The 22,827-nt window shown below is 46.4% G+C and overlaps 1 protein-coding gene across 4 annotated transcripts in view; it reads left to right on the top strand.

Moving 5' to 3' along the window:
- The window catches only part of CD109 (CD109 molecule), a 456,523-nt gene that overhangs the window by 3,345 nt on the left and 430,351 nt on the right, over positions 1-22,827 (top strand). For all 4 annotated transcript variants that reach the window (XM_029595620.1, XM_029595619.1, XM_029595617.1 and 1 more), the window contains exon 3: positions 17,742-17,770. In XM_029595620.1, coding sequence (XP_029451480.1) covers positions 17,742-17,770 — 29 coding nt within the window. The remainder of the gene's footprint in view (positions 1-17,741; positions 17,771-22,827) is intronic.

Here is a 22,827-nt window from a genome sequence, read left to right as displayed (position 1 = left end):
AGTTAAAAAAATTCTGGACTTCCAATTAAAAATACACACACGGTCCAGGCCATGTATGCTGTGCGTGTATAGGCCGGTAGTGGGAGAAGGAGGACGTTTGTAGATAGAGCGTGGGTTTCCCCAGCCTGCTTGACAGCCAACTCTCCTGTGCTTTGATGCTAAAGAGGCACTATGGTCGCACATTTGTCCCTAATGCCTCCTTTTTAGTGCGATTTTCCTTCCCCCCCCCATTATATCATTTAAATACTGGATTGTGCGCCCAGGAGAGGTGGCTGGGCGCGTGTTAGGAAAGCAGGCGCTCAACATCCACGCTCCAGGGCTGGGTTAAGTGAACTTCACAGGTAGGCAGGGTCAGTTTAGCTTGGACAAAAATCTCTTCCAATCTGGTAAAAATGGTAGAGAGTAAATCTTCTGTCTCTCTCCCCAGGGTAGTGAAAACACCGGATAGGTGTCCCCAGTGGTTTGCGCTTTTCTTTACTCAAGGTTAGCAGATTTTCTGGATCTCTTTGGTACTTACGGTCTCTTTATTTCCTCTTTCTGAATCCCCAATGGGAGGGATCACCTTGAAGCAAGCAGCTCTCTCTGCTTCAAACAGGAAGGAAGGACATCCAAAACTTCCTGCTGGATCTTGAAATCAAAGTTTGCTTTCCTGAACACAATTTAGCACACAAGTTCCTCCTTGCAGCAGGTGACTGACACCGCCCTTCTCATGGAGGGCAGGTCTTCGCTAAACTGCACAGCCCGACACTGGGTTCCCTGTGCCCTGAGTCCAGGTGGTGCACAAGCTCTCACAAGACTCCTACAACTTAAGCTTAAACCCAAAAAATAGACTTAGAGCGAAAATCCTAACTAGCTAGGGAGTAGACTGGATAAGGAAACCCCTTCCGACCCTGGTCAGGACCACTAGTCAGAGTTTGCCTGGCTTCTCTTACTGGGCCTGAAAAAACAACTTAAGCAAACTTCTCTCTGCATCCTAACTCTCAGCAAACCTAAAGGGACTGTCTTCCAAGCTCTCTGTAGAGAGTTGCTTTGTAAGCTATCATGGGAGGGGCCTCACCTCAGCCCGCACAATCAGCGTAAAACCCGCCGGGGTTAGGGCTCACCCTGCTCTCTGTGCCTCGCACCAACGCCCGCCTCGGCTCGCCCTGCATCGCCGCACATGAATTGCGGTAAGCACCGCCCACCGCCGGATATCACCACGTCACCGAGCCCTTTAAAGGGCACATGCTGGATGCCCGATCCATCCTCCTTGCCTCACCTCAGCCCAAGCGATGGGCGCGAAACCCGCCGGGGTTAGGGCTCGCCCTGCTCTCTGTGCCTCGCACTGACGCATGCCTCGGCTCACTTAATCGACGCACATGAACAGCGGTAAGCACTGCCCACCGACGCCGGAGATCACCACATCACTGAGCCCTTTAAAGGGCACACGCCGGACTCCCGTGTCTCACGACGAAGGAGCGCGAACAAGGAAGCCTGCCCCTTGTTGTGCCCCTTAGTGTTGCCCTGCAAAGACCTCAAACATTCCTTCCTCCCCAAAAAAAACCCCTTCCCCCTTCTCCTCCCCTTCAACAACCTCTTCTGATCCTTACAAATCCAATAACCCCCTCCTTTAACCCACCCCGACAGATCAATCCATAGCATCAGCCCCAAACACACACCACACTTGCTCACATTCTACCCACCCCCCTTTTTGCTCCCAAGATACTCACCTCCAACTGTAAACCAACATGACCACAACTGCAATACAAAAACACACACCAGCAGATCACGAAAACTCATCACGATCTCAACACGCTCAAATAAGCTAAGCACAACCCTTTCCATAATATCTCTACTACTACTCAACGCACAATCCATCACCAAAAAGATACCAATAATACACGACCTCCTAATTGACCCCCATCCTGACATACTCTGTATAACAGAATTATGGCTCAAAAACGCGGACACTGCCCTTATCAACCAACTACCCAAAGCAATCTACAACATATAATCTATAACAAGACTGAAAAAGAAAGGTGGCGGCATACTACTCATGGCCCTAAAGAAGCACAACATTATACTCCATCCCCCATTGAAATCAGCCTCTTCAAATCAAAGATGCTACAAATTATTCTCCTTTATGCTCCTCCCGGAACACTACAACAAAATTTATCCCCTCTAATTGAAACTATTGTCAACAATATCAGCATGGACATACCTGCCATCGTTCTAGGGGACATTAATCTACACATGGACAAAACACCGCTCTCACCAACCTGTGAACTACTCCTAGAAACCATGACAGCCATTGGCTTCAAGCAAATAATCAACACCCCCACCCACAATTCCAGACACACCATAGACCTAATATTCATCAACAATCAAATAGACCAGACCCATCCTCCTGCAACCTCCACCAGCCCATGGTCTGACCACAAACTCATATGCACCAACTTACAACTAAATCACCCAACTATAGAACCAAACCGAACCGACAAACTCCTGGAATTCATCAAATTATGCCCCTCCCAAACAAATTAAAAGAACTGGACATGAAGGACGCAAACACTGCCACAAACTCTTGGATAGCCATCAACTCTGAGGTGGCAAAAATCAAATGCTCAACCATCAAAGTAATAAAGACCACCAATAAACACAAAACACCCTGGAACTAAAAAACACCAAGCACCTTCTAAGACAATCTGAAAGAAAATGGCGAAAAGACCCTTCACCTCAACTAAAAGATAGATATAGAACCATTTTATATATTTATAGAACAGACATCGAAAAGGCTACTATGCCAAAAAGATCCACGAACACCAATTCAACCCCAAAACCTTATTTGCCTACGTCACTAACCTGATACAACCCTCCCTCAACAAGCTTCACCAAGAAAACTCCTCCAGAACATGTGAAGAACTCGACTACTTCAATGACAAAACTGCTAAAATAATAGCCGCAAGCCCACACCCAACCGAGCACACATTACCACAACAGCCTGGTCTCAATTCGAAACTGTGGCCTCAACCGAAGTAGAATCAATAACACAAACTTAACCCTGCCGCATACCTCATAGACCCCATCCCCATAAAGCGCCTAAAACAAATCACAAACACCATAGCCAGACCCATAGCAAACATAATTAATATCTCACTCAAACAAGGCACCTTTCTTGATGCTCTCAAATGTGACAGCATCAAACCAATCCTCAAAAAACTGCAACTCAACAAAGCCGATCCAGCAAATTATCGACCCATCTCCAATCTCCTCTTCATCACCAAAATCACAGAAAAAAATTGTCAACCGCCAACTCACTGAACACCTGCAAAATCACAATCTTCTGTCTCCTTCCCAACATGGTTTCAGAAAATACTTCAACACCGAAACACTCCTGCTGTCCCTCACCGACCACATCCTCAGAAGCTTCGATCATGGACCATCATACATCCTCATCCTATTAGACATCTCCGCCGCCTTTGACACAGTCAACCATGAAACCTTTCTAAACAGACTAAGTGACACAGGCTTGGGCAATACTACACTTAAATGGTTCAAATCATGCCTGACAAACCGATCATACAAAATCAGAATCATCACCACGGAATCCAAACAAATTCCCCTCGCTGACAGAATACCTCAAAGTTCATCCCTCTCCTCAACACTATTCAACATCTACATCCTCCCCCTTTGTACGCTCCTAGCAGATCTAAATCTAACATACTTCTTTTTTTTATTTTAAATCTTTTTTATTGGATTCATGTTCACATATACAACCAATCAACCGAGAAAATTTGTGAATAAACTGTAAGCCCAAATGGGTATATAACAGGCATGACAGAACTTTGCACGAGGGTCATCAATCGCAATACAACATAACAGAAAAGATTAGAAACATCAGACCATTTTTACAGGTATACCATATGTAGTAAATCCATATTTAGCAAATCCATATTTCATTTCCCCCCACAGCCCCTGGGTAGGATACCTAATGAAGAAAAGGCAGTACAGAAATTTCCAGTATAGAGATTACCAGTGAGGCATTCAGAGCGATATTTAGAGCGTTATCGGACCGGAGGTAAGACAAGACAAGTGCAACCCTCCTGAAAACCAACTCACCCAGTCTCACCGGGGTTCATGTGTTTGTTGAAAGGTCCCCAGAGCTGAGCATAATCAGATTTCTTTTTTTGAGATTGCAAGTTAGCTGTCAGCTGTTCAAAGGTTGCCAACTTTACCATTTTGTTCAACCAATGTTGAAATTGGGGAACATCACCTGATATCCAGTTGGCCAAAATCACCTGTTTCGCTACTATTCCTGCCTTATGCACAATTAGTGTCAAGGGAGATGGGAGTGGTGAGATCCTCGCCTATCAGCCATATCTGTGGAAGGAGTGGTATATTACCACCCCAAACTGAATTGCAAAAATCCGTAATTGAAGCCCAAAAAGCATGAATCTTATCACAGGTCCAAAAGCTATGTATATAGTCTCCCCTTCCCATCCCACACTTCATACAGTCGGGGGAATCACTAAGTCCAAACTTGTACGCTTGCTCCTGCTTGACATATAATTGCCAGATAAATTTAAATTGTAATTCCCTTAGATTTACATTCTCCGAAACCATACGAATGTTCCTCAGATACCCCTTGACAATTTCTGGCGAGATCTGTATCTCTGCGACACCCTGCCAGTGTTCACAGATCTCATTCAGAGTATTAGCATCGAACAGTTGTTTCATCACTTTTGAAAACAGTGTGCACGACATTTTCATTGTTAAGTGGAAACCCAATAAACAACCCAGTTGGGTCCTCAGATTGTGAGCCAGTCTATGCAAACCGGCTGTTAAGACATATTGTCGAAGTTGCAAAAAAGCAAAAAAATCATGCTGAGGGAGGTCAAAAAGCGTTTGGAGTTCCTGAAAACTGTGTACAGACTCAGAATGAGGCTGCAACAATTGTACAATGTGGGTTAGGCCCCTAGAGGCCCATTGCTGAAAAACTGCATGTCCTCTCCCTGGTAAAAAGTGAGGGTTATGACAGATGGGAACGTAGGCGGTATGGGTAGAGGGAAGTCCCAGCAGTTTACATAGATGTAACCACGCTTGACGACCTGTGCGCACCAAGAGAAAGTGTTTAGAGTCTCCTGGGAGCTGTGTAGTAGCTAGTTGTAATAGGACCGCTGGAGAGGTCCCATGAAAACTGGCTTGTAAAAAGGTCGTGGGAGAAAAATATTCAGTACCCAATATCCAATCCCGGATATGACGCATCATGCAAATGAGATTGTACCGTCTAAGGTCTGGACTGGCTGAACCTCCCTCCTTCGTTGTACAAGAGAGGTACCTATAGGCCAGTCTGGCTCTGCGTCCTCTCCATATAAAATTGCGGATGGCTTTGTTGGCTGAGATTATGTCCACATTGGTTAGCCAGATTGGAAGCATCTGTAACAGGTACAACCATTTAGGAACTTCCACCATTTTTAATAAATGGATTCTCCCCGTCAGTGAGAGTGGTAGAGACTGCCACTGGAGAAGCCGGCTTTCCATTTTGGCTAACACGGGTCCCACATTTGCTCTATAGATGGAACGTAAGGCTATAGGGATCTGAATACCCAGATATTTTATGGAGTCATGTGCCCACTTTAATGGAAAAACAGAACCCCAGCTACTCTTAAGATTACCTAGGATATCAAGTGCTTCCGACTTATCAGTATTTATTTTAAGACCAGAAAATCTGCCATACCTTAGCTGCAAAGACAGTACTTTAGGCAAGGCAGATTGCGGATTGGTCAAAAACATTAATATGTCATCAGCAAATGCTGCTGTTTTGAACGTTTCGGCATGAATATGTAAACCTGTGATCATCTGGTCCTCATTCAGGGATCGAAGTAGTGGATCAATAGCTAAAATATATAATAAAGGTGAGAGTGGGCACCCCTGGCGTACCCCCCTCCGTGGTATAAATGCATGTGAGAGCAAACCGTTCGCAAAAATGTGAGAAGTCGGTTCCGTATATAGGAGGGATATATATGTTAAAATATCCCCTGTCAGCCCAAATCGTGAGAGAACTGAGAATAAGTAATTCCAAGAAACCCTATCGAACGCTTTCTCAGAATCAAAGCTGACAGCTATGGATGGTAGAGCTTTGGATTGACAGTAAAACATAGCTGTCAGCAGTTTAACTATGTGAGAGCTAGAAGAACGCCCCTTAACAAAGCCCACTTGGGTATGAGAAATCAAATTTGGTAAAACCAAGCTCAGTCTAGCTGCCAGAACGTTAGCTAATAGTTTTAAATCACAGTTCAATAACGATATTGGTCGATAAGAAGCCGGCAGACCCAGATCCTTGCCTGGTTTAGGAAGAACTGTGATATATGCTTTATTGAAATCAGGTGGAAAGTGGCGTGAGATCAGTGCGTGACTATAGAAAGCCTGCAAGGTGCCAGCCGCCCCATCTCCCAGGATTTTATAATAATCGTAAGTGAACCCGTCAGGCCCTGGTGCCTTCCCAGATTTGCTCTTTTTAATAGCTGCCAGAATTTCTGCTTTTGTGATGGGAGCGTTTAGTCTGGTCTGTTGTGTCTCTGTTAGGGATGGCAATTTCAAATTTTCAAAAAAATGTTCTTCTTCCCCAGAATCCCCTAACCGATCCTCAGTATAAAGCTGCTCATAAAACGTACGCAGGACCTCGCAAATCTCCTCTCCTTTGGTTACCCATTTATCATTATTGGACTTAAGCTTTTCAATAAATGATTTACTAAACCGAGTGCGCACTAGATTCGCTAATACCTTCCCCGTTTTATTACCAAAACGAAAAAAATTGTGTTCCTTAAATTGAAAAGCCTTCAGCGCCCTCTGTTGGAGGTGGGCCTGCAGAGTGCCCAATGTTTTGTGATATTGTGCCCAATTACTTGGGGAGGGATTGTGAATCATTGCCTGCTTATCCGTTTGCAAGTGCTTCGTCAAATCCAGTATGTTGGCAGTAAGTACCTTATTTCTATGTCTCAAGAAAGAAATAATCTCCCCCCTCATCACTACCTTACCTGTTTGCCACAGTAATTCCGGATTATCCTCGTGCTGTTTGTTATGTTCCAGAAATTGTGCCCATTTGTCCAGTAAAAATTCTCTAAAACGTTTATCATCTTTAATATATGTGGGGAATTTCCAGCTTTGGCTTTTGGGTGATGTGTCTTCCCAATTCAAATCAGCCCATATTAAAGCATGATCAGACACCGCCTGGGCACCAATCCCAGTAGCTGCAATGATTGGGAAAAGAGAGACATCTCCCAAAATATAATCAATTCGGGAGAGGGATCCATGTGCTTTAGACACATGGGTATAATCCTTTTCTTCAATATGGAGCACCCTCCAATAATCCATAAAATTTAAGTCCTTGCATACTTGGGAAATTAAGGTGGGCTTTTTTGAACCTTGTCGTGTACTGGGAAGTTTATCCAGTAGAGGATCATGTATACTGTTAAAGTCTCCAACCAGCAACTTGCGTCCCATACCATGGGAGTGAAACAGATTTGTAATTTTACCAAAAAAAACTGGCGAGGGGGAATTGGGGCCATATATGTTCCCAATAGTGATATCCTTACCGTTCAACTTTCCAGATATCAAAATATACCTTCCCTCAGGGTCTGTCAACTCTTGTGATATTTGGAAAGAGAGATTTCTGTGTAGCAAAATTGCTACCCCTGCCTTCTTTCCCAAAGCAGCTGAGAAATAGCATTGGCCAACCCAGTCTCGCCTAAGCTTTTTAGATTCCAGCGCAGTCAGATGCGTTTCTTGTAGACATGCTATCTGGACTTTGGACCATTTTAAGAATTGTAAGACTTTTGTTCTCTTAATCGGGTGAGGCTAGCAAGTTTTATATAGTTCTTACCCAGAACATTGGAATAAGGAAATCCACATTGCTAAGAACCTAAAAGTCGTGGGAGGAGCTCCCCAGCCAAAGCCCCTCATCCACTCAGACAGCCTCGGTATGGAGAAAAGGGCCAGTAAGTCAGACCGCAGCCTGCTCCGTAACCTCTGAAGACCTTTGTTTAAAAAGAAAATGGACAAGTACCCAGAGCTGCATGAGCCCTCCCTATCTTCCCCACCCCGTTCTCCGAGGTGCATTAGAATCTCAATACAGCCCCTCAATAGAGGAACCTCTGGGGGTGTACTACTGATGTCGTGTCCCTCCCCCCTCCACAATTCTCTACATTCCACAGAACATTAGAACCAGTGCCTTGTAAACAATAAGAACATGTAAACAATAAGAACAAGAGAAACAAGCTGATTCGCCACCCAGAGCCATAGGTGCCAAAAGTTAAGCTTGCCGTGCACCCTTATGGGCAAACAGAGGTTGCAAGGTCCGGTAATCTCTGCTTACCACATCCCAAAAACTGGTGGGGAGCATGATAAGTTCCTGAGGGCGTCCCCGGCTCATGAAAAATAAGCGAGAGAAAAAAAAAACCTCAGTAACTTCTCCTGCGCTGCGGACGGTGTCGATGGTTGCTCAGGTTAGTTCATCGGGGACTACCATAGCGAAGCAACTCCAGAGAGGACCCTCTCACGTCCTTCCCATAAAGGCCTGCAGGTCTCCATCCGGGCACAGAACATAAATCCCGCTGAGTCTGTAGTTTTCGGGAGAGACAGGCTCTGCTATTTAACTGCAGCGAGATCTCGTGCGTCACATTTCTGCGACCATAGTCCAACCGCAGAAGAAGGAAAGGTGAAAAAAAAAACCGTGAAAAGCCAGTAATAGTACTCCAGAAAAAAAAAAGTCAACCATCTGACAAGTCTCTCTTTATGGTGCGTGCACTCAGTACCGGCACCATGTCGGATGATAAGGTTTTAATAAACATAAACAGAGTCTGACTCCAAGGTGCGGCCATGCGCAAGCTCTCACCCTAGTCCCCACCAGTCAAAGAATACCAGAACTTAGGACCCCGAAACCATCTGGCAGGCAGTATGTGTATAAGTCTCTGATGGTTGTTCTCAGGCTCTTGAAACTCGAGCAAAACAGGGTTAAATTATGAACACCGAACATAAAAAGGCACATGGTTGGCTTACAAAGACGTCATGTATTCTTTGGCTTGTTCTGCATTGGTAAAGACATGCTCCTTACCTCCGTGTTTAAATTTCAAAGTAGCAGGGAACGCAAGTTGAAAACGGATGTTCTTATTAAAAAGATCCGTACATATGGGGCTGAATAACTTACGTTTTTGAGACAGGGAAACAGAGAAATCTTGGTACAGCCGTACTTCTGCATCCTTGTATTTCAAGACCCGTTTTGCTCTGTAAGCTTGAAATATTTTCTGTTTCTGGGACCAATTTAACAACTTGGCTATTACCAGTCGAGGACGAGGATCACCTTCTCTCCTTCGTCCGAGCCGGTGCGCTCGCTCGATGTGAAAATTACGGCTTAGCTCAGGAAGGTCGAGGGCATCAGGCAGCCATGTTACCAATAGCGTCTCTAAATCATTGTCCCCCTCCGACTCTGGGAGACCTGAAATTCGGATGTTGTTTCGCCTTGCCCTATTTTCCAAATCGTCAATCTTCTCTGTCTGAGCTGCCACCGTCGATTCTAACGTATCCGGCTCTGCGTAGTGAGGGAGGTGTCCTCAAGGTCTGAGACCCTGGTTTCGATTTCTGCCAGCCGTGGCGGGAGTTCCGCGAAGGAGTCTTTCAATTCTTTTATTTGAGTAAAAAGGTTGGTGAACCGCCCGTCTAAAGCCGCTACTACAGCATTTGTGACCGTGAGGGTGAGGTCTGGCTGGACGGTCGTAGCAGCCGGGGTATGAGGTGGTGTTGATTTGCTCGGGGTGTCCGCCATCTTGAGCATTGCCGGGCCCGATTTTTTCTTTCTCCTTCCTACTCCCCTTTAAGGGCATGCTACTCGCACTTTTCAGCATAAATCTATCAATAGACATGAAGTGGTAATGTCCGATGCAAAAAACGCGATTTTTACCGGAGGTTTTGAGGAGATGATTCCCGATTGTAGAGGGGGGGAGGCACGGAGCCGAAGCAGAAACGTCTGCCTAGCTACATCGCATCACGTGACCCCTAACATACTTCTTATACGCTGATGATGTTCAGATTCTGATCCCCATAAAAGAAAACATCACAAACACACTAAAAACCTGGGACAACCCCCTCCAAAAGATAACTCACCTTCTATCACAAATGTCCCTCAACCACAACAAAACAGAAATATTGTACATAAACAAGACCATCTCAACTCTCAAAAACAACGATCATCACCTACCTCAAAAAGCAAAACAACCTCCATAGTCAGATCTCTGCGTGCTCATCGACACTGAACTCAGCATGAAGAATCACATGAAAGCATTAATAAAAGATGGATTCTTCAAACTCCAGATGCTCAAAAAAATCAAACCACTACTCTATATCCACGACACAGAACAGTACTTCAAGCCTTAATATTTTCCAAACTCGACTATTGCAACACCCTACTCCTGGGTCTCCCATCCAAATCCCTAAGACCACTACAATTACTACAAAATGCTGTGGCATGATCAATCTCAAACAGCAAAAGAACTGAACACATCTCACCAATCATCAAAAACCTACATTGGCTATCCATCCCACACAGGATTCAATACAAAGTCCTTACACTCATCCACAAAACACTATACACTGAAAAATTTGACTGGCTGAGCCCTGCCCTCCACTTCCAAACCACTCAGAGAACCCTCCGCTCCACCAACTCTGAACTCATTTCAACCCCACCACCTAAAATGGCCCACCTAACCTCAGCAAGAGAGCGTTCCCTATCAGTCGCAGGTCCAATATTCTGGAACAGTCTACCACCTCAACTCAGACTCGACCCCACAACCCACTCATTCAAAAAGAACCTTAAAACCTGGCTCTTTGAAAAAGCATATCCCACAGCAACACATCACCCACCACCAACCATACGAAGATGAGCCCCCCCCCTCAATCAACACACACTTTGCCTTACTTCAGCCCCCCTCCCACCCAATGACATAATGCTCCTTAAATCTCTCCACAGTCCAAGTAGTTACTCTTATCACAAAGCCACTCCTAGTACAAAGTTACCCTGGCTACAAACCACTTTTGTTACAAAATTACCCCTTTTACAAAGTTACTCTGGTTACATAGTTACTCTGGTTACAATGTCTTAATGTAAAACACAAAATCTATTGCAATAGATTCCACTGTTAAGCTGTAAACCGGTGTGACAAAACTAGTTGTACATCAGTATAGAAAACAAATAAATAAATAAAAATTTGAATGGTAACCTCCCCCTTACACTAACCTGCACTCTTATTGACTAAACTAAAGGTTCAGCCAGGGCTTACTGGTAACCACAAAATGGCTTTCTGTTACATAATGGGCCGGATTTTCAAAGGGTTACATGCGTAAATGGCCTTACGCGTGCCAGTCCTATAGCCCCAGGACGCATGTAAGTCCCGGGGCTTGCCAAAGGGGGCGGGGAGGGGGTGGAGCAGGATGGGGTCAGAGGCTCCCGGCACAATGGCCATTTGTCGCTGTGTCGGGGATCGTGTGCTTGCTGGCAGTCAGCCAGCACGCACAACCAGGGCTGAAGTAAGTTTTGTAACAAAAGCAAAGAAACGGTGTGTGTGTGTGGGGGGGAAGGGAAGGTGGGGTAGGCAAGTTCCCCCCCTCCCCCGATTTCGGAGCTGCTTGGTAGGGAATGGGGGAAGGTGTACAATTGTGCACCCCCTTGCGTGTGCTGACTCCAGATTTTATAAAATCTACCCCAATATGTTGATATTAAATTGGTAAAGTCAGTGGAGGAAAAATGGGTCATCTTCATAGCCTGTCAAAAGAAAAATATCTTCTTTATTTTAAAGGAAATCACTATTCTAATTGGGAAGGGCTGGGACTTTTGCAAGACTTTTGCTGTAGTATCTGACATATTATTTGAAACTATAGCGAAGTATTACAAATATGAGACATGAAGCAGAAACTCAAAAGAAAACGATTCGACAAGCTACATCAGTCTTGTTGCTTTACATAGTCCTGTGGGAATTCTGCGCTACTGCGGAGTGCAGAATTCCCCTTCACAGTTGCGCAGAATTTGGCAGGCCCTGGCATGCTGCGAGTGGGTCGGCTTCTGCTTCCGGCATGCCGGGGCATGCTCCTTTTTCGCCACGAGCAGAGGCTGGCCAGCTTGTGGTGAAAGAGCAGGCCCCGGCTTGCTGCGAGTGGAGGTCAGCCCAGTGTGGAACCTTTAATACTTGATTAATGGAGTCCCTGATTTTACAGTAAGATAAAATGAGGGCTCTGCCGCTGGTTCCCAACCTGGGGCCTGTGAAACCATTACAGGGGATCCACCAGAAGGGAGGTAACTAAAGTGCTGAGAAATGGAGCAGGCTGACCTCCACCTCTGAGGAGCTCTGCTTTAGGGTTTTTGCTGCCTAATTGCACTGATCCCATGTCGAGGTGAGGAAGATCACAGACTGAAGAAGCTCAAACTGGCACAGAGAGGAGGTGGGGAAGAATGTGGCTAATTGCCACCATAAAGAGTTTGAAGCCTCACCAATAGGAGGAAGGGAAATGTGCCACCACCACCGTCTTAAACATCCGCTGCTCCACGTGACCAGAGAGCAGAAAGTGGGGTGATGCTCCTGAGAAGCTTTTCTGGCCACTCCTACATGTGCTCTGGCTGTTCTGCTGGCCTGATAGTGAGGGAAAAAAAAAACTCCACTGAGAGTAGTATGGCCACAGTGGGGGTGGGGGCTATAGTTGAATCAGCATTAAAAAAAAAATGCGGAGAAGGGATCACAAGGAGTAGGGATCACAAGGAGGAGACAGTGAGAGGGAGAGCATAGGAGTGAAAGCAGTTGGCCTTAAGGAAGAGGGCCTGAGGGAGTGCTATAAATTGCTTGTCGCCTTACATGCCCAGCTGCAAGCTATCGCTGTGCTGAGATACTTGTATTCTTATCTCGTTTAGTCCTTATCGAAGTCATCTTCAGATTAAAACTCATTCAGACTGTATATGTTGTCATTTTGGTTTGTTGAACTCAGCCTTGGGTGAATCTCTTTTACAAAAAGGGTGGATAATGAATCCAAATAAAGAAAAAAAAACACTTGGGATGGGGCTGTGGGGCTTAGGGGTCTGCAAGAGGAAGGGGGGATGTGCAGCACGCAGATAGGGGCCCTGGAAGAAGGAACGCAGGAGGGGAAAGAATTCCAGGAAGGGGCCCTGAGGGGGAAACCAGGGAAGGACAGAAAGGAAGGGGCCATGGGTGGGGGGGTTAAGCACTTGGGAAGAGGCCATGGTCGTAGCACGCAAGGAGGAGGAATAAGGGGAGGGCAGGAGAGAGACAGAATAGTTTTTGTCATTACATTAATCAGTTTTCCATATGACATTTAACTGCATGTGAAAATTAAACACTTGGCACCATAGAAACTTTGGAAGTTAAAAATTTTCAGTTGCTTTGGGCTGAAATGGTACAGCTAACAGTTTCTTGTAAAGGCTTTTTTTTTTTACACTGAAACTCCATCCTCTTCTCTTTTTTTTTTTTTTTAAATAAAATACTCTGAAATAATCATAGAATTTTGTATTTGACTTTAAACTAAAAAGCATCTTTTTTTCAATAGATAGTTCTGCTGTAGATAAAAGTCTCACCTGTCCTAATTATTTTTAGAATACCACACATGTATACCTACATAGACAATAAAACTAAGCTAGCACACTCACACATTCATACCCACAAGTTAAAAAATGTTTTTTTGAGATGTAATTTTTAAGAATTAACATATACTCTTATTACAGATTAATTTCCCAAATGCTTATGAATTATCTCAATAATTACATATGCCACATATCTCCACGATCACTTAGTCGGGATCATCTGCTCATTATGTCCGACAAAAGATGATACAAGATCTCTTCGTTTCACCCCTATCATTAGGGGCTTCCTCAGGGACTGATGTTGTTCAAGTGTTTTAAATATGCTGATACACTAAAAGAAACGTGTAAAAGGCTATCAATAAATCACACTAAAATAAAACGAAATTATTACCATCGAATAAAATTTTTAACCATACTCCCTCAAGCAACTTAGAGATATGAGAATATTAATTAAATCGAGCACAAGTTCCCAATACCTTGTAAATATCAATACCTTATTTCTACTCATGAAGAGCACTCAGTTATTCGTCTCTTTCCATCCCAACAAATTAGGGCAGCCTGTGGGTAAGCAGACTCTCTCTTCCTGGTTGGCGGACTGCATATCTTTTTGCTATCAGCAAGCAGGCATTCCTTTTCAAGACCGTGTTAAAGCACACTCTGTGAGAGGGCCATGGCGACTTCAGTAGCACACCTACGATCGGTGCCGCTTCCTGACATTTGCAGGGCTGCCACCTGGAGCTCACTCCACACTTTCGCAGCCCACTATTGCTTGGACAAAGCCGGAAGACAAGATTCCATCTTCGGCCAATCTGTCCTGCGTAACCTGTTTCCAACGTGACGTACCAACACCCTTCCGCCTGCCCGGTGGGGTGCGGATGCCCTCTCCCAAATTCCACCCCAGTTGTTGTGCCTGTTGCACACCGTTGGGTACATTTGGTGCATGTTCGGACATCCTCAGCTCGGTACTCACCCATATGTGAGGACAACCATCCTGCTTGTCCTGTGAGAAAGCAAGTGTTGCTTACCTGTAACAGGTGTTCTCACAGGACAGCAGGATGTTAGTCCTCACGAAACCCGCCCGCCACCCCGCGGTGTTGGGTTCGTAATGCTTTACTGTTTTATTTTTTCGGCACTGCCTGTAGCTATAAAATAAGACTGAAGGGGGACGCCTGCTGGCTGCAGGGTTAGTGCCATGCTGGGCATGCCCATTAGGGGCCAGTCAAAGTTCTGGAAACTTTGACAGAAGTTTTCTGTGATTGGGCTCCATCCTGATTGTCACCCATATGTGAGGACTAACATCCTGCTGTCCTGTGAGAACACCTGTTACAGGTAAGCAACACTTGCTTAATCTTTACTATGTAATTTTTATCTGATACTAATGTTTTGCTGTAAAGCTGCCTAGAGTATTATATGAAAGGACAGTATATACATGGAAGAAATGTTCTATTTGGTGTATATCACAGGAGGAGGATCCCTTCAATTGTTCAATTTCAGCCTTTCTACAGTATCTTCTTAGTATCTTCAAATCTGGATTCAAGACTAATCCTGTCAGAATGCAGTTGAGTGCTAGTGCTACATATCACTTTTGTAACGTTTTTTTGATTTCTCGGTATCTGATGAAGTTGCCATCTTTATTTGCCCATAAGAGACCAGTCTATTCAGTGGGATTTAAACATAGCTCTTTCTCAACTAATGAATCCTTCCCTCAAATTCTTAGCATCAGTGGATCTCAAATTCTTTCCTGGAAAGCATTTTTTTTTCTTTTAAATAGCGATGATCTCTGTACATGGAGTAAGTGAGCTTTTAAGCCTTAGTGATTCATACTCCCTACACACAACTTTTTAAGGATAGATGTGATGGGATATTCATCCCATCATTTATGCTGAGGGAGGAGGAGAGTGACCCCTGGAATAGGAAAGGTCGGAGTAGTAAGACAAGAGGCTCCTAGAGCAAGTTATTATCGAAACTTCAAATCTCAGGGTGCAAAGGAAGTTAGGGGAAAATGAACAAGGATTTTAATTTTGTATGTTTTAGCTATAGATCGCTGTGATTTTCAGATAAGCTGGTATAAAAATAACACAAAATACATAAATGAAAAAAACTTGTACATTTCGACAATAAGGTAGTTCTAAGAACTCATCCAAAGTATTTATGTAAATATATTTTTTTCCCTAAGGTGATTTCTGCTTCACTGGAATCAGTTTATAGTTTTACCAGTATTCTTTTTAAAATCTCATTCTAGCAAAGGTGAACAAGTGCTTCATACCTTGGACTGCAGAAGAGCTTTATTGTTCTACTTAGCAAAAGTCTAAACCTTACAGGAAATCTTTTCAACTGTTTTGTCTTTAACAACCCAAGCAATCAGCATTATTGGTTACAAAACAAATGCTCTCTAATCTGGATATCGGACTTTATTTTTGTATTGCTATGCTAAATCTAGACAGCAACTTTATGGAAACATGAAAGCTCAAGTATGAACAACTTAATCTTCCCCTAGAGCATCTTTGCTCAGCTTCATTTCTGGAGATCTGCAAAGCAGCTATGTAGACCTCCGTCCATACCTTTATTAAACATTGTCTTGGAAGATTTTTGTAGGGATAGTAACTTAGGCCAGGCAGGACTTAACAGCTTCTTTGTAAGAGAGGATGGAGGGAGAGTTTTAGCATCTAGACACCTGGTTGCAATATCTCCATTAATAATCAAAGAAGGAAGATGATTACATTGCAATACTCAACTTGGGAGTCCCCTCTTGTGTGGCTAATTCATATCCTGTTGTCCAAGGAGAAAGCCAAGTTGCTTACCTATAACAAGTGTTCTCTGTAGACAGCAGGACAATTCAGACACACAATCTTTCCCTCCTCCTCATAGAGTTGAAACTTATTTTGTGAAATGACTGAGGAGACTTGTGTGGTAATTTCAATGCGGGAATACCCTGGCAGGTTAGAAAGACTTCTAGCTGTGTCTGAGCTCTGAGAGAGCATGTTCCGCATTGGTGGTTTCTGATGGCACCACCAAGTTGTGTGGCTGAATTGTGTTGTCTACAGAGAATACCTATTACAGGTAAGCAAGTTTACTTTATAAATGTATTGTAAGTCGCTTCCTTAGAAATTGTGTTGATCTGAAATACAAAATTTCACAATTTCTTTTTTTAGATTAAATATTTCATCTCTTGAAAACTTCCATACATTTTCTTTTTCAGAGAAGTGAAGAAAAAATAGCACAAAAAGCAAAATGTGGTGCATTTTTGAAAATTTCATGAACATAACCTGTTCCCGTTTAACTTTTTAATGAAGCACTGATTTTGTGTGTCTTATTAGGATGTAATGAGTTACTTGCTTCGTTTTCCTTCTTGTATAATTACCATTCCGGTATTTTACTTTAGGCTATTAAGTAATGTTTATTCTTTTTTTTTTTTCCCTTATAATGATGTTTATCTTATATTTTATACTTTGAGAGAGGGCCAGGCACAGCTTTTAATTGATGCCTGGATGTCTATACCTGGGCAGAAAGGGTAAGCTTGAAATCAGAAGATCCTTGTTCCAAGGGATATAGGTAGCATAAATTACCATATTACCCTATATTGATTACATATCTGTAATCATGAGTTGAAGGAATTCCTGATCTATGACACAGTACTCTGCTGTCATACCAAGTTCCCCAACTGGGTGAGATGACCACAGAAAAAACTGAGTAAGCAAACCTTTTTTGATTGTTCTCTTTATGGAGCATAAGTATATAGATACTAGAAATGGAAGTAAATCAGGCTACTCAGTATTCCTGATGAATTGTGAGATGTGAATTGTTAAACTGTACCAAAAAGGACCAACTACAATTTAAGTATGCATTTATGCCAGAAGATTTAGTAATATATTTAGCTCCAAGCTTTTATATGTAAGCTATGATATTCAAGCAAAGGGTGTGAAGTGAGCATATTTTGTTTACTCTTAAAGACCTGGTTGACCTTTAACACAGAGGATTATGCTTTGCTTCTATTTATTTATTTATTTATTTGCTCATTAATTTAGACCCACTGGATTAATGTAGTCCTTAATGTTATGACTTGCATGAGAAATAATAAAAATAAAATATTATTGACAGAATCTTAACAACTCTTCTCTTTCTAATTTAGGTTCGTTTGAGACTCTTGTTCTGCCTGCAGTAAGTATGGGGTTGTTTGCTTTTATGTTTTTGGGAGGGAGTGTCCTTTTTTACCATATTTGTTTCCCCTACTGCTCAGTGGAGGAGTTAGCCTAGTGATTAGAGCAGCAGGCTATAACCCAGAGAAATCAGGGTTCAAATCCCAGTGTTGCTCTTTGTGACCTTCGGCAAGTCACTTTACCCTCAATTGCCTCAGGTACAAAATTAGATTTCCTGTCGTGTAGCAGATGGACTCAAAACAAGTGGGTATAGTGTGCTCGTGCTAGCAGTTGGAGACGGATCTGACGTCAGCACAGGTACATATACCCCCACAGGAAGTGATGCACTTCAGTAATTTCCATCTCCAAAGCAGTTTGGAGCTCTCACACACTCGCTGAGCGTATTTCTAACTTTCTAAATTTCTAGCGTTCATCGAACAAACTGAAGACAAGCCCCGCACTCCTGCGGGGATACCAGTCTGTTCCTCCCCCCAGTTGAGTTTCCCGAGCTGACTTCCGTGGTCCCTCGGAGGTAAGAGCCTCGGTCCGGTGGCCGGGTCGCGGCAGGGACCTCGCCCCCGAGTGAGAAGGGCTCGGGCGAGGCATAGAGGCAGCCTCGGTCCCGGCGTGGACTTGGCCCCCGAGCGGTTCGGGCGCGGCCTAGAGGCAGCGGGTGCACTTCCTAGAGCGGTGGTGATGGTAATTCCCCTCTCCCCCGCAGCCGGAGACCGCCCGGGTTCCAGCCGGGAAGCGCCAAAGACAAGGTAAGGCGTACATCTTTACTATAATGGTCTCCAAGGAAGTGCGGACTGGCTGGGCCTGCCTGTGAGGACGAGCACGCTGAAGAATTCACCGTTTGTCTTGCTTGCGTGCGCTGCGATAGGCGCCCGTTGCTGTACGCGCGCTGCGATAGGCGCCCGTTGCTGTACGCGCGCTGAGCGAACCGTCCGTTGCTGTACGCACGTTGCGATAGGTACGCATATTGTAATAGGCGCATGTTTCTAAGACGCCCGCTCATAGGCGCACGTTGCTTAGGCGCACCCTTGTAAGACGCCAGTTCATAGGCGCACGTTTCTGATACGCCCGCTCATAGGCGCACGTTGCTTAGGCGCGTAATATGAGCCACCAGCTCACTAAGCGCAAGTTGCTTAGGCGCATAATATAAGACGCCCGCTCAATAGGCGCATAGTCTGGCTCAGGTGGTTATAAGCAGCCATGGAGCAGCAGGGAGCTCAGGCATCCAAGGAGCCGGCTCCTCCTGACACGGACATGCGATCTATAAGTCTCTGCTCCGCATGCAACCTCAGAGCCACCCAGAGCGATGACATGGACTCCCTATGTGCCCAGTGTGAAGAGGCCATGGGAGCTCCGGCCCAGAGCAGGTCCCAGCCCAGCGGTTCCTCAGGGAACACTCCAGACTTGACCAGCATTAGCCAGCAACCAGGCACTTCGACAGGCCTGGTGGCCCTTCGTCCAGATCTGGTCTCCTTTTCCTGGGTGGAGTTCTTTCAAGGGCTCCACACTTTTGTTCAACGACAGTCGGCCCCTCCAGTGGGGCCTCCCGTTCCGGTAGATCTGGGCCCGGGGCCTTCGAAACCTCGGCCCCGTCCCTCCCCGCCCAGCAGTCCCGGCTTTGGGGATCCAGATAGTCCGGCGGAGGGAGAAGAATTTCCCGAGGAGGGTGCCCTTCCCTCGGGGACGGCTCCATATCGGACCATGAAACGCATCTTTCAGAAGAAGGATCTTCCAGGCTTGGTGTCCCAATGCCTTTCCGAACTGGCCATTCCGGCCCAAAGTGCCCCAGGGGACCCGCAGATGAACCCTCTGCTGGAGGGTCTGTGCCAGCCGGCCCACCATTTTCCTCTCTTACAGGCAGCACAGCAGCTGATTGACTTGGCATGGAAAGCGCCGGAGGCCTCTTTCCTAGGGGGTCGGGCTTTGTCGGGCATTTACCCTCTGGACCCGTCCTCTAAGGAGCTTCTGGCGTGCCCCAAAGTAGACGCCATCGTTAGCGCCATTGTAAAGCGCACTACCATTCCGGTTGAGGGGGGGGGGGGCGGCCCTCAAGGATGCCCATGACAGTCGTATGGACACCCTTTTGAAGCAGGCTTTTGAGGTGGCAGCTATGTCCTTACGAATTGCCACTTGCTGCACCGTGGTTACACGTTCCTGTTTGTCACAGGCCCGAACCAACACTCCTGGGGAAGACATGGAGTCCGCTCTCGCATACCTCACTGATGCAGCCTCCGACCTCGTCCGTACGGCTGCCAAGGGAGTGTCCTCCTCGGTGGCTGCCCGGAGGCAGCTATGGCTATGCAATTGGGCGGCCGACGCTTCCTCCAAGTCCCGCCTCACAAGAATGCCCTTTAAGGGGTCCCTTCTGTTCGGCAGCGACCTCAAACAACTGGCTAGGACTTGGGGTGCCTCTCCATTACCCCGTCTACCAGAAGACAGGCCTAGGAGGAGCCAGCGTACCTTCTCCAGGACACCTAGAGGTGGCAGCTCTCGACGCTTCCACCCTTATTGGACTCGCGTCCAAGCATCTCGGCCTCAGGCCAGGTCTCAGCCCTTTCGGGCTAAGAACAAGAAGAGAACCGGCCCGGGGTCTGGCCCCGGCCGGACACCACAATGACAATCAGCCGACCCATCCGGGGGTAGCGGCCATAGGGGGCAGGCTAACCTTCTTCTACCACAGGTGGGTTGAGATCACCTCGGATTGATGAGTCCTTGCCATCATCCGAGAAGGATATTACCTGGATTTTCTTCGGCTTCCGCCGGCCAAGTTTGTGGAATCTCCCTGCTCTCCTCGCAAGCAGGCGGCATTGGAAGAGACCTTATGGAGGCTCCTGGCCCTGAGAGCCATAGTCCCAGTCCCTGCAGGGGAAACAAGTTCTGGGCATTATTCCATTTATTTTATAGTGCCCAAGAAAGGGGGCCAGTCCTGGACCTGAAGTACGTCAACCGACACCTTCGAGTCCCCAGCTTTCGCATGGAAACTCTGCGATCTGTCAAGAATGCAGTACGCCCAGGGGAGTTTCTCACCTCCCTAGATCTGTCGGAAGCCTATCTGCATATCCCGATTCATCAGGACCACCAGCGCTATTTACGCTTCAAAGTCCTCAATCAGCACTTCCAGTTCCGAGCCCTACCCTTCGGGTTGGCCACTGCGCCACAAATCTTTACCAAGGTAATCGTCGTAGTGGCGGCAGCTCTCCGGAAGGAAGTAATCCTCGTCCATCCCTATCTGGACGATTGGCTGATCAGAGCAAAGTTGCAGGAGGAGAGCTGCCGGGCAACCGGCAGGGTTATAGCCCTCCTGGAAAGCCTGGGTTGGGTAGTCAACTTAAGCAAGAGTTCCCTACAGCCGACACAGTCGCTGAAATATCTCGGAGCCATATTCGACACCAAGGCGGACACGGTCAGCTTGACCTCCAAGAGGATATCAAAGCTTCAGAATTATCTACAGGTCCTGCTGCGCACCTTCCGGCCCACAGCTCGGGATTACCTGCAAGTCCTTGGCCTCATGGCATCCACTCTGGAAGTGGCCCCATGGGCGCGGGCTCATATGAGACCTTTGCAACGCGCCCTCCTGTCTCGGTGGAGCCCACGATTGCAGAACTACACCGTACGCCTCTGTCTACCAGCCAGAGTACGGAGTCAGCTTCGATGGTGGTTGCAGCCCGGCCACTTGAGCCGGGGCACGAGAATGTCCTCCCCAACCTGGATCCTGCTCGCCACAGATGCCAGTCTGAACGGCTGGGGAGCGCACTGCCAAGAGCTCACCGCCCAGGGGTGGTGGAGCAGAATAGAGTCGGGGTGGAACATCAACCGACTGGAAGCAAGGGCGGTCAGTGATGTCGGACAATGCCACCACGGTGGCATACATCAACCGACAGGGTGGAACCAGGAGTCAACAGGTATCCCTGGAGATCACTCCACTGATGATTTGGGCAGAAGCCAATCTCCACGACACATCCGCCATCCACATCGCCGGGATAGACAATACCAAGGCAGACTTCCTCAGCAGAGAAAGCTTGAACCCAGGAGAATGGCAGCTGTCGCCCAGGGCTTTCCAACTGATCATAGACCAGTGGGGGACGCCGGGCATGGACCTACTAGCGGACCGGTCCAACGCTCAAGTTCCCAGATTTTTCAGTCGCTGGCGGGATCCTCTCTCCCAAGGGATCGACGCCCTGGTACAACCATGGCCTCAAGGGATTCTGCTATATGCTTTTCCTCCATGGCCCCTGCTGGGCGCCATTCTACACAAGATTCAGCGACACCGAGGCCTAGTTCTTCTAGTGGCCCCGGATTGGCCGAGAAGACCCTGGTACGCAGACATGAGAAGACTACTGGCAAGGGAACCCATTGCCCCTGCCTCCTTACCGGGACCTGCTGCGGCAGGGTCCCATCATCCACGAGGATCCGGCTCAATTCTCTCTTATGGTCTGGCCATTGAGAGGGCTCGACTGAAGAAGAGAGGTTACTCGGAGGCGGTCATCGATACACTCCTCCGAGCACGCAAGTTTTCCACATCGCTTACATATACGGATATGGAGAGTTTTTGAAGCTTGGTGCAAGTCTCACAGCACCGATCCCCATGCCGCTAAGATACCTATCATTTTGGACTTCCTACAAGGTGGGCTTCAGAAGGGTCTTTCTCTCAGCTCCATCAAGGTACAGATAGCGGCGCTATCTTGCTATGGTCCCCGGAGGGACGGCAACACCATTGCCACACATCCTGATGTGTCACGTTTCCTGAAAGGAGTCAAGCACATTCGCCCGCCACTGCAGTGGCTGGTGCCTCTGTGGAACCTCAACCTAGTGTTTGGACTTTCTAGCGGGATCCACCTTCAGGCCCTTGAAAGATCTGTCCCTTCGTTTGTTGACCTTGAAGATGGTGTTCTTACTGGCGGTCTGTTCAGCCCGCCGCATCTCAGAGCTACAAGCACTGTCCTGCCGAGATCCGTTTCTCAGAATCACTCCTGAGGCTATCCATCTTCGGACGGTTCCTTCCTTCTTGCCGAAGGTCGTCTCACAGTTTCACCTCAACCAAACCATTTCCTTGCCCACTACGGA

Source organism: Rhinatrema bivittatum, chromosome 3, assembly GCF_901001135.1.
Source record: "Rhinatrema bivittatum chromosome 3, aRhiBiv1.1, whole genome shotgun sequence".
Taxonomy (NCBI): domain Eukaryota; kingdom Metazoa; phylum Chordata; class Amphibia; order Gymnophiona; family Rhinatrematidae; genus Rhinatrema; species Rhinatrema bivittatum.
Note: the sequence above shows the minus strand (reverse complement) of the source record. Positions and strands in the feature narration are given on the sequence as shown.